Source organism: Photinus pyralis, unplaced genomic scaffold, assembly GCF_008802855.1.
Source record: "Photinus pyralis isolate 1611_PpyrPB1 unplaced genomic scaffold, Ppyr1.3 Ppyr1.4_LG8, whole genome shotgun sequence".
Taxonomy (NCBI): domain Eukaryota; kingdom Metazoa; phylum Arthropoda; class Insecta; order Coleoptera; family Lampyridae; genus Photinus; species Photinus pyralis.
The window spans coordinates 3,088,495-3,105,481 of record NW_022170819.1 but is presented as its reverse complement, the minus strand read 5'-3'; the positions used below and the strand labels follow the sequence as shown (position 1 = coordinate 3,105,481).

Below are 16,987 nucleotides of genomic sequence, written 5' to 3'. Positions count from 1 at the left end.
AAAATTAAGTTTATTGCGCATGGGTTCCACATAACACCATAATCGATGGAATGCGTATGTTGCATTTTAGCCCCATTTGGTGGCCTAGTATAGGTAGTAACTTTATGTGAAAAATAAATTCACTCACTGTTTACCTACCACTTTTGGAAAAAACCCGTTTATAAATGTTTATACAAAAAGTAGATAATCAGTCACAATTGTTTAGATACGTAGGAAAATGTATACAGGGTGTTCCTTAAAGACATGCTAATATTTAAGGGGGTGATTCTTAGAAAAAAACTTCCTAGGAACGTATGTCGTAAACGTTGTAATTTTTGAGATACCTACAGGGTGGTAAAGTTGAAAAAAAATCAATTTTTTTAATAACAGAAAAATATTGTAGACATCTTTATGAAATTTGGTACATTGCAGATGCATTTTCTGATTTGCAAAAGTTTTTAATTTTTCTACCAGTGGTGTCCGTACGGCTTTTGCGTTAAATATTTTTGGAGACAAAAATACTACGCCACTGCTTTTATTTTAAAAATCCTCCTTCATTTTTGAGCAAATTTGATCTTCTGGTTTTTCTTTGTCTGACGCATGGTAAAAAAATTAAAATCGATTTACTTCAAGAAAAACAATAATAAAAACCGAAAGATCAAATTTGCTCAAAAATGAATGAGGATTTTTTATTTTAAGAAAAAGCAGTGGTGTAGTATTTTTTTCTCCAAACATATTCAATGCAAAAGCCGTACGGACGCCACTGGTAGAGAAAATAGACACTTTTGCACATCAGATGATGCATAGAAGACATGTACCAAATTTAAAAAAGATGTCCACAATATTATCTCTGTTATTATTAAAAACTGATTTTTTTAAAACTTTACTACCATGTATCTCAAAAGATAAAAGGTTCATAGGAATTTTTTTTCTTGAAATGGGTCCTAGAATCGCCCCCTTAAATATTAAACACCCTGTATAAACCAAACACCGATTAGGAATAAATTAGGATTTAGTGAATGCTTTTACTCATTTGGGGGTGTACGGTTTCCAGTCTTCAATTTGGCAGAAGTGACGGTTTGCCGCGTTACATTCCAAATTTTCTCGATCTGATACCGATATTAAACACCCCTTCGTTCGTTCGCATTTTTAGTTCGGACACCGATCACCCAAAAAATAAACGAAAAGAAATAAAGATTATGTAACGGGCTATTACATTTGTTACAATCACTGTAACTGACGGTTACAAATTATCGATGATTCGCCGTGTATATTCTTCTTCTCCTTCAATTCTCGGTGTCGATGTCGGTGTGACGTATTTCGGAACTTACCTTAATTATACTTTTATACTTCCAAAAATCAGCAGAACTACTAATCCAACTTTCTACTGGTTTCTCCGAACTTCTCTTTCCATAACTTGCCTCTGTGGCCCCCTTTCTTCATATCTGTCTCTTTCTTCATAATTTCTGTCATCGTTATTCCGTCTCCTTGTTCTCGATCTTCCCTGTACTGGACAGCATTTACTTCGTAATTGTTCCATATTCTAATCGTGACTTTTGATGACTGGTTCTTGTCCCACTTTCATCTCTTCTTTCATTTCTTCTTGTCCTGCCTTCATGTCTTGCATTAATTTTTCCAAAATTGTTAGGTCCACTTTCTTGAGGTTGTACTTGAGGGGCTCCTATGATGTCTTGGCTTTCTTGATTAAATACGATGTCTTCACTAACTGTTCTAGTCGCTTTCTTGAAACCGGTAAAAAAATGTTTTGTTTCATAAAAATTTTCCTCGGTACGTCACTGGTATCGATTTATTTGCATTGAGACTCCTCTTTACAGGTGTTGATGGTCCGAAGCCCATCGATTGAGTGCCATTTTGTAACTATCGGTTAAAAATTATCAATAATTCACCGTGTATATTCTTCTTATCCTCCGTTTCTCGGTGTCGATGTCAAACTTCGTAAATAAATTGTCATTAATTTCTACGGAAAGCGACCGCGAGTTATAAAATACGTACGCCGTTGGATTTTAATTAGTATGAAGGAATATTGTTTTTTTACCTTATGAATGAAGTCTCTTGATTCAACGGGAGTTGTTGAATTTGATTCGGTCAAGGTCGAACCTTGGAATTTTTCTGCGACTCGCAAATTGTCGATGTCGTAGATGGCTACGTCCTGGTACTTTGAAATCTGCAACCCTCCGCTGCAGTCTCCTCGGGTAAACTCCGGTAACTTATTTAGATCGTCACTGCTTTGTCAAATTTAGAGACAAACACTGGCGATAAACAAACGCAAGCTTAAGCCTTTGGTCCTTTCATAGTAAGGAGTTCGCTTCAACTGCGCGTTACTGTGATTTCACCTTTTAGGAAATTTTCCACTACGGTATATTGGCACGTAAATGGTGATGCAATTTCTTTCGCGCTGATAGCGATCCGATTAGTTGGCAAATACACTCGCTCTAATTTACACTTTTTTATTGAGTATTATTGTCCTAAAACGACAATAGTTTTAGGCGCCTTTTTGATATTTCGCAACGTTAAAACTTGCGCTTACAAACAGAGTTCCACAACGACTTTACTAGCACTAAAGATTACGGTCCCTCTCTCCCTGCTGCCAAGCCTTTCTTCGGCCAAAGTACATTCCCTCTATTCTAAATTTAAATTTACAACAAATGATACGTTTACAAAACCTAATATGCATTATATACAGTTAATTACAAAATTTTATTCCTTCACGCCCAGGCCAAAAAGCACTATGTGTAATTGAAAATATTCACACCCATCACTTTGAGCAAACATAACAAATAAGTAAGCTCAGGCAACGTAGAGGTAGATCGGGGCGAATAAGGGGGTACACCGGCCAACATCAAGCAAAAGGACATGTAGTAGTGGTAAATCGAATAGGCGCCAATGTCTTTAGTGAATTTCTAAAAGAAAAGAGAAAATGCTTACCTAAAGGAAGAAACAAGGCAGACTAAGAGATCCTTGTGATGGTCCTGATCAGTTAAAGAAATAAAATAACTGAAGGGGTACAACATAAATAATAATTGTTGTCACAATCGAGGGTAACTTAAAATTAAAACTTAACTTAAAATATCGAAGCGATTCACAAGAGCAATAATCTCCAAAGGTTTCGTAATACCTACAGTTACAATTCAGGAACAATAGAACCAATAAGACGGCCCTGGAATTTTCCAATGGAAGTTCCTTATGGTGCAATAATGGTAAATCCAAAATTCTACGTAGCTTTCCACAAAGCATGTCGATGTAGGTAGCGATAATCAGTTAGACATTAATGAAGAAAAGAATAACCCAGCAATAAATAGCCTAAAAATAATTATTCAAAGCCAAATTTCATACGCAATATTGTTGGTATATACCTCAGAACTAGTAAATATATCCGCAAAAACGTTTCAACGAAGCGTAGAAAACCAATCACAAGAGAAAAACTTCACCAAAATATCGTACAGTCATTAAATCCCTTTTAAAAAGGGAAAGAAAGAATATGGCGTGTATTCTTTACAAGTAAACGATCGAATCTGTTCTGTACAGGAAATGGCACGTAGAAAAAGTATTAACCACGGAACCATCTGCACGACCTCTAGCGGGAAAAATACACAACTATTGTAAATGAAACCTATTATACTCCAACTCTTCTGCGATCTGAAACGTGGCTAGAAAATTACTTGATGTTCTGTTGCTCCACTGCACCAAAATCTATATAGGTACAGGGTGTAATTTAAAAAATGCCATAAGCGTAAACGTAAGTTTACGTTTTTTGTCCGATTTCAATGCAACAAAAACCATAGTTAATGACAAAAATGCTACAACACGGCCATAATTAAAATATATAAGATTATTATTGTCGGGGGCTATTAATAATTGACTTAAACACTCGTTTTAAATGGCATGAAATGATTATGTTTTTTTAATTGAATTTGATAGAATTTGTCTCCCTAAAATTCAACAAAAAATTAAAGAAGTGAATTTTTCAAAATTGTGCAGTATGCCATGGAAAAAATCCTCTTTACGCATCGACTGGAACAGAAATCGTGAGCAAATGATGTTAATTCTACAGAAATTGCTTAAATTTAATTTCATTCCATATGTAATGGTGTCGTTGTTGATTGAGTCCCGTCAATAAAAAATGGCACACTAAAACGTAATGACAGCTATTAAACGATTATTTCCACGGCATGCTATAAAATCTTTCACGATTTCTGTTACACTTGATGCGTAAAGATTATTGTTTCCATGGCATGCTACAAAATTTTGAAAAACTATCTTCTTTCATTTTGTGTGTGAAAAATTCCAATAAAAAGTAACTTTGATATTAATCATTGAAGTTAGATGGACAAATTCCATGAAATTCAATTAAAAAAACATATTATTTGAATCAACTATTAGTATCCCCTTAAAGTAATCAGTTAAAATATTTTAATTATTGCCGTTTTGTAGTATTTTGAAGTGATTTTTATTGGACTAAATAATTCAGACAAAAATTGTAGGCGCTACAGCTAATTACACCCTGTATTATTAGATCATATGATATTAAATTGTCTACAAAAGTTCTTAATGCGGCATAACCAAAATACTTCAAATAACAAAGATTTTCAATTATTGACGAGTTCCTAACCGGTTGATAATTTTGTGTCTGTCCGTCCGTCGGTGTGTCCGTGAGCACGAAATCTCGAAAACGAATGGATCGTTTACGATGAAATTTGGCATGGGGGATTCTTTATCAAATTTGTGCCAGGGGCTAGTTTTGACGCTATGACCCAAAATCCTAAAAAAATCAAATGGAATGATATGGCTTTTTCTTTATGAAAAAGGAGCCAAATAACATACAAAGAGGCCAGTGAACACTGTTTTTCAAAGTCTCGTTCCTTATCTCAAATATTAGGAAAATGAGATTAATTAATTAATTAATAGAAATGCTTAACTTGTATCTTAAATTTACTTTTTACGTATTTCAGGTATTTGTCGATGGCGTGAAAGAAAAGTACCCTACATTTTTAGGTAGGCCTTGGAAAATTAAACAAATGAAACCCGATGCATTATAAAATAATAACAGCCGTAATTTGTAAATTATTCTGCTGTTTACATTTAATACGCTGGCGATATATTTTGAGTATTTTCAAAATGCGACCATCGCTGCCCGCATCTTCTATTTGCGTTATCCGAATCGACCACGAACCACCGCCGCCAGCATATTAAATACTTCTTGGTTAGAAATCGGCATATTAGAAAAGCTTACATATTCAAAAAACTGCACTTTCTGAATGTAAACACAGCAGAATAATTTACAAATTACGGCTGTTATTATTTTATAATGCATCGTGTTTCATTTGTTTAATTTTCCAAGGCCCACCTAAAAATGTAGGGTACTTTTCTTTCACGCCATCGACAAATACAGGAAATACGTCTCATTTTCCCAATATTTGAGGTTAGGAACGATTTTGAAAAACGGTTTTCACCGGCCTCTTTGGGTGTTATTTGGCTACTTTTTCATAAAGAAAAAGTCATATCATTCCATTTGATTTTTTTAGGATTTTGGATCTTAGTGTCAAAACTAGCCCCCTGGCGAAGAAGGATTCAACTAAATTAACTATATTTTGGATGATTATTATTGCCCAATAAGAAATGCTCTTTTCGACGATACCAAATTTGTTACAATCGGTCAAACAGTTAAGAAGTTAAAGCCCCACGCCATCTTTGTTTGTGAAATAAGTGAGTTTTTGTTTTTACGAAAATGATAGATAAACTGGTTCTCTTTAAAAATGTAAAAAGGAGTGTTTAGTTTATTATGCGAAATTAAAAAAAAATGCAATTTTAAAATTTAAGATGGCAGTTACCTCTGTTGGTCATTTTTAGAACTTGAAAATATTTTCCAGCGATTCTTCATAACCGATTTACCTAAAAACTTTTTTTACCCCTAAGTCATACGACGAACGGTTCCCGAGATATGGCCGAGGAACAGTCTTATTGGGTCACCCGGTACTTACTGAAAATTCTATTTCTTTGAAAATTGACTTCAGTACTCGGTTTTCAAAATTGCTTGATTACAAAATTAAACGCAACGTGATTATATAGTTTTGGATAGGTATATTGACGGACGAAATATCAAATAGTGAAATGGTTCCAATTTACTATTCCCTTTTACAGGAGCTTTTAAAGGATTATTTACTTAAAAAATTGTTTTTTCGTGGCCGCGGTTTTTTAAACTAATCTTAATTTAGTATCGGATACCAATACACGACACAAACTTGTTTTTATACACAATTGACTTATTAGTACGAGATGGGTCCACTAAATTGGAGGTTTTCTGTATTTTAGATCTGAACGAACCAACTCTAAATGTACTGATTTTACATATCATAAAAAGAATGTCCTTCGGTAGATAATGCTGTTGACACCAAATACGCTCGGAGCACTTCTCACAACGATAGTGATGCGGAAAAAATAATTAATAGACGCACCAGAACCTAGGACTTCCGAGACCCATTAAGAAAACAATGCTCCATAGAAATTAAAAGACATATAAATGACAATTGTTAATTCCACCAAACACTTACCCTAACCATTGAATTTATTGGAAACCCTATGATATTTAATGCCTAAACTGTCTTAAAATCCCAAAAATGTCAACTTTTTCTTTCTAGTATACGTTGTCATTGAGTTCATCTTAATATGGTTTGTCCAATAGTCCAGAATATGGATCAATCCTTTACTAATGAAACCGTAGTTGCTAATTTTTAACTAAATACGCCGATTAATAAAGAATCTTTATTTGAAAACAACTACTTTCTCAGTCACCGGCTCACTTCAAGATTATTCCATGCTTGTAGTTCTCCAGAACCAAATACGACGTATATAGCATTGCTGACAATGTAAATTGCGGACGATATGTAAAAAATCGTCGACCATTGTAGTGGGTCATCCTGTCAATGGCCACGGTTACCAGATTAAGAGAGGTCCAAAAATATTTACCTTATCCGTGACGATTACCTGCAGTACAAGCGGGGCGATGAAACCGATACAGTTTCCAATTCCGTTTGTCAAACCCAAAAGAGTTCCCGAATGTACGGGGGACAAATCTATGTGGTTCATATGATACCCGCAAGTGGAGCTGCCGTTAAACCCAACCGACAGGAAAATGAGCGCCAAACTTACATTGGTAGTGTCCCATTCGGCCCCACCAATCCATCCTAGGGCCAATAGGCATAGGCCGGGTACGCAAAATGCTGAAACAGTGCATTTAGATACTAAGTCATGCGGTAGAACAAAGACGTGCATATGGTGTTTGCGATTTTCCGCGCCAATCCGGTCGTTACGTAGTTTCGGGAGACGACAAAGTCGCTGACAAACCCAGAGATCAGGCAGAATATCCAAAGGACCAGGTACGGAAGAGCCGAAAGGACACCGTTCTAAAAACGTAAAGAAGTTTCTGAAACGGGAAAGTGGAGGTTTTACCTTCTGTATGTCAAAACCTAAAGCGTTGCCCATGTAGGTTGGAATGTTGGTGAGTAAAATTGTAAAACCCCACCCTTGTCCGACGTTAGCCGCCAAGATGGCCCAGAAGGGCTTGGATGTAAAAATCGCCTTCCAAGGTGTTGGTGGTGACTAATCAAGCTCACTAGATTATCCCCCATTTTAATGGGCACGTACTTACCGCGCTTTGTACTTGTCCCAGCGAAAATTGAATGTAGCTCTTTTCTAGGGGGTCAATGGTCTTGTGGTCAGCGGGGCTATTTTTTCCTAAAATCACCCACAGTACAGTCCACACCAGCCCCGCTGTGCCGCAAATGTAAAAAGCCCAAGGCCACCCCAGCCACGTCTTCGATATCCATCCGGTGAGGGACATTGAGAATACTGTGCCAGCATGACCTCCACAATAAACAAATGTACCCAATCGTGCCCTTTCCAAAGGAGGTGCCCACTTCGAAAGCGCTTGATGTATGCACGGATAGATAAATCCCTGTCCAAGACCCTGCAACAGTCTACAAACACTAACAGCCCATGAACCAAAGGGTGCCACAACCGGCGTCAAAATTCCCAGCACGCTGTTCGCCGTGATAGATGCGGCAATAATCCACTTCGGCCCGTAGATTTTCGCCAAGAGACCACCCGCCGGTTGCGTAACGAAGTATCCCATGAAAAACGCCGAGAGGACGATACCTTGGTCTTCCCACTCGTAAGTCTACGAACGGTGGGTAAATTCGAATTTAGAAAGGTCGCGCACTTACGGGAACGTCGGGATTTTCGCTCGCCTCCGGATCGGTCATCGCCACAATACCAACCGACATATTGACACGCGTTGCGTAGGCGAGAAGTGGCAGAAGGAACAGCAACACCATCTGCGTGTGTCGGGCACCGTACCAATCTGGAGGCGAAATTTTTTAAGGTAAACCTTGTAAAATTGATCTTACGTGGTGGGCTAAGAACCGGGTCTAGGACGGCTTCGACATCACGCTTTTCGTCTCCCATCGTCTAGTGTGACATATGTATGGTGAGTGGTACTCCACTTGTATCAAATTTAGATAAAGCCTATCTTCATATCACACAATGCTCAAAACACTAAATTGTTTGAAAACGCGTATATTTTAGAGGTAAAAAATTATAGGTAGTGCCTTTGACTTGAGCTGGTAATTTTCTGGCTTTTCATTTGCAAACAATCAACCAAACTATTCTATTAAAAGTATTTGGGTCACGATAGGTACTCAAAGATAATCTTCGACCCGTAGATTTCCACACAGATTATTGTCATTATCAACCAAAAGCTGAAAAAGATACAGGCGCTTAAAGATATGCAACTAGTTCGTTCTCGCCTCTCTCGCTCTAGCAATTAGCGGCGTAGCGAGGAGGCCGATTAAGGAATCCAAAGGAAATGAAAAAGTTCAGGGGAAGTTTGAAGATACTGAAGAAATTCGGAATATTTAAACTAAACATTTTATGAAGACATTGTAATGAGATCTTAAGGAAGACATGAAAGGTTCTGAAGGGGTTCGAAGGAACATAAGACATTCTCTACTACAAAGATACATTAAAAGAACCATTGAAAAGCACGATTAAAAAGCGGCTTTGCAAGATTTTTAATAAGTTTCAAAAGGTTTTGAGCATTTCAAGAGAGTCGGACAGATTTTAAAAAATCTTGAAATTGTTAAGGGACCAAGAGATGTGGTCCCCTGAAGTTTGTGGTTTCCGGCTCACAGAAAATTGAATCGGACTCCTCTGTGCAATGGATACTTCTTAAATTACCCTAGCTCTAATGGAATGTGGATCTAATTTGGATAGCCATCGGATGTCTGAGAATTGTCGCGCAACGGAAATTTTTATTGGATACTGATGCACATCAGTTTATGCACCTGTCTAGTAGTGAAAATCACTTTAATGCTGTAAATGTTTCCTTAATAATTCAAACCAGTAAAGAGATAGGCTCCAGTTCTTGGCTAAAGTACTAAATCGCGGTCTCACCTTTAAAATAAAATATTTACTCGCAATTCTATGGTGACTTTTTCCGCAGTTCAGTATTAATGTCTCCATAATCTCGCGGAATTTCTCACTGACTAATGAACGCCTACAAAATGGCTTCTTATTAACATAATCGGACATCTTTAATCGTTGATTTGTTTGCTTGCACTACCAATCAAATAAGAGCCAGGGTGATAAATCATATCCCAATGGGCCAAATTTACAGTTTCCAAGCTCCTGCCGAGTTGAAATTTGTAACTAATAGCCCTATTAATATGACTAAACCGACATCTAGTCCCCAGATATCCGAAATACATTACAAAAATAATGCTCTACAAAAATCAAACGACTCGGGCGAGACGGACTTCATTTTGACCACGGTTTCCGAATACTTACAATTCCATTAATCAAATCCCTAGTCAAATCCATCGAGGCCCCTAAATTTCGACAAATTTTCTATCAAATCCTTAAATTACAAAATTTGGAGGTACACACACTCCGTAGACTTTTTGGGACGAGTTTGCAGACTTTGAGAAAAGAGGTTTTGAGACTTAGAATTTCAATCTGAACACCCTTTGGGAAGGAAGCATGCTTTGAATACGCTTTGTACAGCGTTTTACGGGATTTTAAAGATACTGAGATTTTTGTAGAGACCGTAGAGTGCTGAAGAGATTCTGAAACGATATTGACTCGTTCACGTGTAGTTGTTATTAACTCCTATATAAATATCTGTTAGTTAAAGTATGGTAAATAAATAATGTAGTATTAAACTTAATTTTGGATAGATCTATGAGAAGAAAAATTGGGAAATTTTAAATATCCCATCAAAATCAAAATCGATACGTTACCTGAATTACATCTTTAAATCAATAAATACTGTCAAATGCAGGTAATACATCGCCTGCTTTATTTATGATGCAAACGTTATAGGTTACAATTTAACAAATGACTGAATCTGCAACTGAAACCCCGTTAGGGTAGCATTTTTCATCATATCAATAAATCTTCCACTTTTCAAAAAACTCCCTGTATATGCTGATTGTAATTTTCGCCCACACTGACCAGGGTTCCAGAGATCCAACAATGCACCACTCTGAAATTTTGAACTCGATAACTAGGACATCCTTTTTCTAGTCTTGATAAGCTAAAGAAATAAACTACTTGATACGGATGGATCATAAACAATAACTGAAGTCACAATCGAGGGTGACTTAATGAAATAATCTTAAAAATATTACAAATAAGACACTGCACTATCAATAGTTAAATTTATAGTAAAAAGGGGATCAATACGTAGCCATACAACAATACTAAAACAAGCTTCCGCAGAAAACAACGGAACTATAATTAAGTGAATATCAAGCGAATGTAATTATTACAATTCGATTGTGTCGAAAGCCAGTATGCAATGAAACGTTGTATCAAAGAGTAGACGAAAATAGAAAAAATGACCTTTGAACTGCGAGTCGCAACCTTTTGAGCTCAAAAAGGCGCGTTCAGCCTAATCTGTAACAGACAACAATACAACAAACAAATATAAGGGGTAGTGAATAGCGCGGCACATAAAGCATTGCTGAAGCCATTCTAACGTCTGACACTGAGACCGTAATGAATACCCAATATCGATGAATAATTCAACTTACAAAAGCAAAATTTTAATCGACGGATTTCTTGTACAAGCGATACTATAATTTATGTACAAATCTGCCGGTAATGTAGAAATTCATCTATAGCGTGACGTTCGCAAATATCAATCTTGCTAAACTTTAATTTTTAATTAAAACTTTCTGATTTTCGTTTTTAATTATTGCATTATAAACTACTGGTAATAGTACTAGACATTTCTAATTAAAACATTATTCAGACACTTTCTAATGGAGATTTCGAATATGGCATCCCGTTTTTAATAATTTTTAACATGACGGAAAAACACGTGTCAACTTTAGTTCTTCTTATGGGCGCCATTTTGAATTTTGACGTTTTGCGATTACTCCTTTTTTTTCTCTTTACAACGATATATCACACACGGTTCAGCATTACATTTTTCCTAAAAATACAATTTTTAAATTTTTGGAAGAGTGCTTTGGAAAAACAAAACGTTCTTTTATTGTGATCAAAAGTTTACCAGTTTGATCCATCTGTCTGGTTGCAGCATTGGCAGGGAACTAGTTGTGTTGAGAAAATTTTCATCTGAATGGAATTGAACCTTCGTTTTGCAAGGAAATTATAATTCAAATTAGAACAAAATACATAAGAATATTTAATATTTTCGCAATAAAACTAGCACAAACGTAAATGACACTTCTTGAAATAAGTCAACCTTTTGTTTACAACAAAAGAACGTTTTGTTTTTGCAAAGCACTCTTCGCAGAAAATGGAAATTGTACTTTTAGGAAAAATATGATACTGAACCACCCTATGCGATATATCGTTATAAAGAGAAAAAAGACGTAATCTCAAATTGTCAAAATCAAAAACGGGGACCATAAGAAAAACTAAAGCTGCCACGTGTTTCTCCGCCATCTTGTAAGTTATTACAAACGTGATGCCATATTCGAAATCGCAATTAAAAAGTGTCTCAACAATGTGTTAATTGGAAACGTTTAGTACGATTAGTTTACCATGAAAAAAATTAAAATCAGTTTGCGATATTTTCAAAACTATTAAAGATATTTTAAATTTCTTTTCAGATTATTGTTCAGCACGAAATTTCGCAACTTTTCCCTCATTTAACCCAATTTCTATCTATTAAGATAAGCGAGATCCCCGTAGTAGCACTCGAAAAATGGACACCGTGTATGGTGACAGCCAATAGCAAAATGCTTTATGTAGGTAGACACCAAGTCAGCAGAAAAATAATGGCGTATCAAATAAATAATTTGCATGTACCTAACCAATATGACGGCAGAATCTTCACTGAAAAGAAGGCGTAAGTAGATAAAAAAAGGTCACAACCTCTAGCGACAAAACAATGAACTAGGTAAAAGAAACCTATAAAGCTAGCATTACACTTGTCAATTTATTCATGAATTAATTCACGAATTTATTGTCGTCAATTTCTTCACGACAGGGTTTGGTTTTTACATCTGTGAATAAATTGGTGAAGTTTTTGACAAATCTGTCATTGGAGCAGTGGTGCCATCCCAATCAAAAAAATAGGTTACAGTTGTAAAATGTTTTGTAATCATTTCATTTTTGCTTACCTTTCCACAACTACTCTTCTCGTTTTTATTAGACATTTTTTCGGGTAAAATGTAAACATAAACATATAGTCATAACCTCACTCTCTCTGATATAAACAAAAATTTGTTGGTTGGTAGCACTGAACTTCACGGTAAAATTGGCGAAAAATAGAACATGTTTTAATTTCGTGAAGAAATTCACGAAGTTCTTCGTGAATTTATTGGACGTCAAAGTTGGTGTATTACATTATACAATTTCTTCATGAAGTAACTTCATGAATTAATTCATGAAGAAATTGACAAGTGTAATGCTAGCTAGATGACCTCTAAACAAAGAACTACGGTAATATTTTTATCTATACCACTCGTATGGCCTCTAGTGGCGCAAATAAAGAACTAAGGTAACATGAAATTTACTGCAGGAATGACTAACTTCTTATTAAACGGGTTAAGCAATTTTAAAGATCCTGAAAAGAGAGTACAAAGAAATATTAAAGGAACTGAAGCGTGGTGAAGAGATTCTAAAACGACATTGAAAGGAGTTGAAGCATTTTGTAGACATTTAGGAACGCGATAGAGATGTGAATAGTTGGGAGAAAAAAATTTGACTAGATTGTAAAGTAGTGAATGAATGATAAACACATGATCACACTCTGTAGAGTTCTTGATTGTTTCTGAAAATACAAAGGAAATAATAGGAACGGATTTAAGTAAGTAAAGAAATTGTTAGGAATTTGAAAGGGTTTTCAAGAGGATGAAAAGATTCTCTGGTTAGATAGACTGAAGGAGAATTTGAAGAGACTTTTTAAAGAGTTTTTAAAAGATTCTACAGATTTTGGAGAATTTAGTTAGGGATTTTGAAGAAACTTGGACGAGATGATTACAAAATTTTGTAGAGATTGTAATGTTTCACGATTTAAATGGTTGAACACTTCGGTACGCCACTGTTTGGTGATATTTACTTACCGACTCGTTAACCTGTAACCTGTAACCCCTTAGGTTATTAACTCGTTGTATAAAACTTTCTTTTTGTGTTCTGCCTATATAAACACCCGTTATGTAGAATGTGGTAAATAATGTAGTATTGATACATCCAAAACTTAATTTGGATTTATGACTAGAAAAATTGGGAACGTTGTGCACAGATAAAGCGCCACACTTGAATATCCTATCAAAAGCGAAATCGATACGTTACCTGAACTATACTCAATAAATACTGTGAAATACATCTACTTTATTTATGATGCAAACGTTATAGGTTACAATTTAAATAAAATAAACAATACAATTTCGAATCGTATCTGAAAAATACATTTAACACACAATTTGAATCAATATTCTATGTATGCGATTATAATTTACCCCAAAGCTCAAACGATATAAATGAAAAAATTCTGAGAAACTCAAACACGATTCAGTTCATTGGTGAGGTGGAGAAACATATCTTACCTTGAACCAGCTGAAATACAGTTGATATATCACAGGTGGAGAAGTTGCATCTTCATACATACAGTGGACACGTAAGCAGATCAAAACAATCATCAATTTTAATCTGCAGGATTGGTGCTGAAAATTGAGTTTGATGTCTATAGAAAACACTGCTGGAACAATATTGAGCACTTTTTTCACTAAATATTAATTAAACGCACATAAAAATACAAGCTCGTGTTGCGTACGTCTTCACGCGTCTCTCGTTCTAACTCGAATGCGCGCGCCTTCTCGAATGCCACCCGAAACGGAAAATCCCGCCTAACTTCGTGTAAATTTAAATGACAAATGAGACATTACGTATTCACTGTAACGTTTGATATGTAAATTTTTATATACATGGTAATTCAACAATATGTATTCGCAGATACCAGCTCAAGACCCTGAAGGATTTTCAAAGCAAAGCAAAGCATTTCGAAAAGACAGAAGAAGCGAATACTAGGATATTTAGAAACTATGAATATAGACATTTTGAATAGATGGTGAAGGAATTTTAATGGATTCCGAGGGAATTCTGGAAAGGTATTGGAAGGACTCAACGAAAAGAATATTTCAAGGCGATTTAGAAAAACTGAAGGGTTCTGATGAGATGTCAATAGACATTGAAAGAAAAGGGATTTTGTTGTGGGGAGGTTTTTAGGAAACGTTGAGAGAGTTACGGTTTTTTAGTTTTGCGGCACAAACGGTTTGGTGTGGACTGTACTGTCACAGTACCTTCATGAAAAGAGTTACATGGTGATTGGTGAAGAAATTTTTATTAGTTCTCAAGGGATTCTGCAAAGAGATTTTGAAAATGTTTGAAGGATTCTAAAGGAATTCGGAAGAGTGCGGATGCGGAAATTTTGAAGAAATGAAGAATTGGGAAAAAAATTGGAGATTTAAAAAGAAGACAGAAATGTAAAGACGCTGAATCTGAAGGGTTTAAAGAGGTTCTTAAGAGATGCTAAACAAATATTAGACTGTGAAGAGGTTTGAAAAGAAACTAGGCGGTGATTAAAATATTGGATAAGCTGAGGATCTGAATCCAAGGATTTTGTGAATAAATGGAAGCGTTTTGGAAAACATTAATCATGCTTAGATGATTTCTCCAAAGATGCGTATTTTTGTAGTTCATTTGATCTTCCGGAGCGTTCGAAATTATTGAGCAAAGTAAGGATACAAAGAAACCGACGAAAATGCGGATAAAGAAAAATATAACAGCTGAAGTACCTAATCGAAGATGACAAGAAAGCTTTATAAGTCGACAATGTCGAAGACGAAGAATATGTGCAAAAAAAAAGAGAGTAAGTATTAGGTGGATTACCTTTAAACGGCGGAAGCTTGATTTTTTCGATGGAGATGAAGAATTAAAAAAGCCTACATTCTGTATAAGCTAAGAAAGCGTAAAAAGCCGAAAAAGATAATGGTGAAATCTAAGACGCCGCGTAACAAACAAAATCTAAGAAGCCCGATTCACATTATCGGTCACGTCGCGGTTAGATCACGGTTCGCTCAATTATTGTAGCGTGTATTCCTTATGAACATGTTTTGACCGTAACGCTGCAATAATTGACCGCATCGTGATCTGACCGTGACGTGACCGATAATGTGAATCGAGCTTTAGAAACCGAAGAAGCTGGGAGTCTTCCTTTCTGACCTGTCCCTAATGGTAAGACCGACTTTTGAAATGACGGGCTGCGCTGTTTAGCGTATTTATTCAAGTACTCATTTCTTATACATAATTTGAGGTGGAGAATTATGAGCTACAGTAGGTTAGGACGGTGTACGAGCTCGGATAAGACTCCCCTCCATTAAACGGAATGATCAGACGGTTCGTGGAGTTGGAAAATATTTTCCCCAGCACCTCCTGTCGTCCCACGGTCGCTTTACCTACAAATAAATCCGTTCCCTCATACCCAACCGTGACATATCGACACTTCGGAGGATACGACTGCGTTGGAGAGTACCACTTGTACTCCGTCGGGTACTTGGCACACAGGATCTAGGAAATCCTCATTACTTTCCCTACAACCATTCAATTTACCTTAACATTAACATCGTCACTGTACACCGTTCTGTTGTTGTACGGCCCATAAGCCCTTAATTCGCCTTTCACAATGGTTGCAGTTAGCAGGTCGATTCTTAAATCTTCGAAATAATTCAGCACGGGAAATTGACCGATATACGTCATTCCACCGTCCTCGGTTTTACCACCGGGGATTGCGTCGGTTGGCACTAGTCCGTAGTAATCTCGAAAGAAATGATCTGCAATCAACGCCCCTAAGCGTCTTTATTGGTCAAAATTCGATGCTAATTTAACGTACCTTCGATCTTGGAGGACGACACGAGGTGCACACTCCAAAGGAGAATTAAACCAAGCAGAATCATGTTCATTTTTTGCGTTTCTGAGGTTGTATGCAATTTATACCTGTCGCATTTTCACAGAAATTATAGTCACGATTTACGATGGAAAGTTTATGATAGGTGTACTGATAAGATTATGCTCCTCCACAATATTTATTTAGGGAATTACTCAAAATTTAATTTCAAGGGCAAGATTAGCTTACAGTTGAAATTGCAAGGATAAGCCGAAGGAGACAGAGGAGCAAAATACGAAGGGCATATATTTTGAGACAGTTAGATAACTAAAAGTCGAGGAAAGGTCAACTTTTGAAGTTTTGAGGGCGTACCTTCCAAGTAAAACATTTTGGGTCCATAGTTTGTATGGAAAACAGGAACTGATTCCATCTTTCGGCACCCTATCCGTTGAGTAATTTCTAAAATAGGACCTAAAGGCTCTTTATCTCCTCGGGGCCCAAGCTCGATTGTAAACCTTCGTTTTGCCGTCCTTTTTTTCATATCTTTCTAGACTTTCTTCACTTTTATGCAACTGC

At 36.3% G+C, this 16,987-nt stretch overlaps 2 protein-coding genes across 3 annotated transcripts; both read right to left on the bottom strand.

Moving 5' to 3' along the window:
• Positions 1-6,744: 6,744 nt before the first annotated feature.
• Positions 6,745-8,733, bottom strand: LOC116179639 (putative inorganic phosphate cotransporter). Its single transcript, XM_031499445.1, has 7 exons — positions 8,403-8,733; positions 8,220-8,356; positions 7,646-8,173; positions 7,447-7,596; positions 7,268-7,400; positions 6,964-7,217; positions 6,745-6,914 (listed from the first exon to the last, which is right to left on the bottom strand). Exons 1-7 carry the CDS (start codon positions 8,458-8,460, stop codon positions 6,786-6,788), a joined length of 1,389 nt encoding a protein of 462 aa, XP_031355305.1. The 5' UTR covers positions 8,461-8,733; the 3' UTR covers positions 6,745-6,785.
• A 7,056-nt stretch (positions 8,734-15,789) lies between these two features.
• On the bottom strand, positions 15,790-16,572 carry LOC116179640. Of its 2 annotated transcripts, none has more exons than XM_031499446.1 (3): positions 16,418-16,572; positions 16,138-16,373; positions 15,790-16,095 (listed from the first exon to the last, which is right to left on the bottom strand). In XM_031499446.1, the coding sequence occupies exons 1-3, from the start codon at positions 16,485-16,487 to the stop codon at positions 15,850-15,852; spliced, it is 552 nt and encodes a 183-aa protein (XP_031355306.1). In that variant the 5' UTR covers positions 16,488-16,572; the 3' UTR covers positions 15,790-15,849. The 2 variants fall into 2 exon arrangements, with proteins under 2 accessions (XP_031355306.1, XP_031355307.1); XM_031499447.1 differs by having other exon boundaries at positions 16,138-16,358.
• Positions 16,573-16,987: the final 415 nt, after the last annotated feature.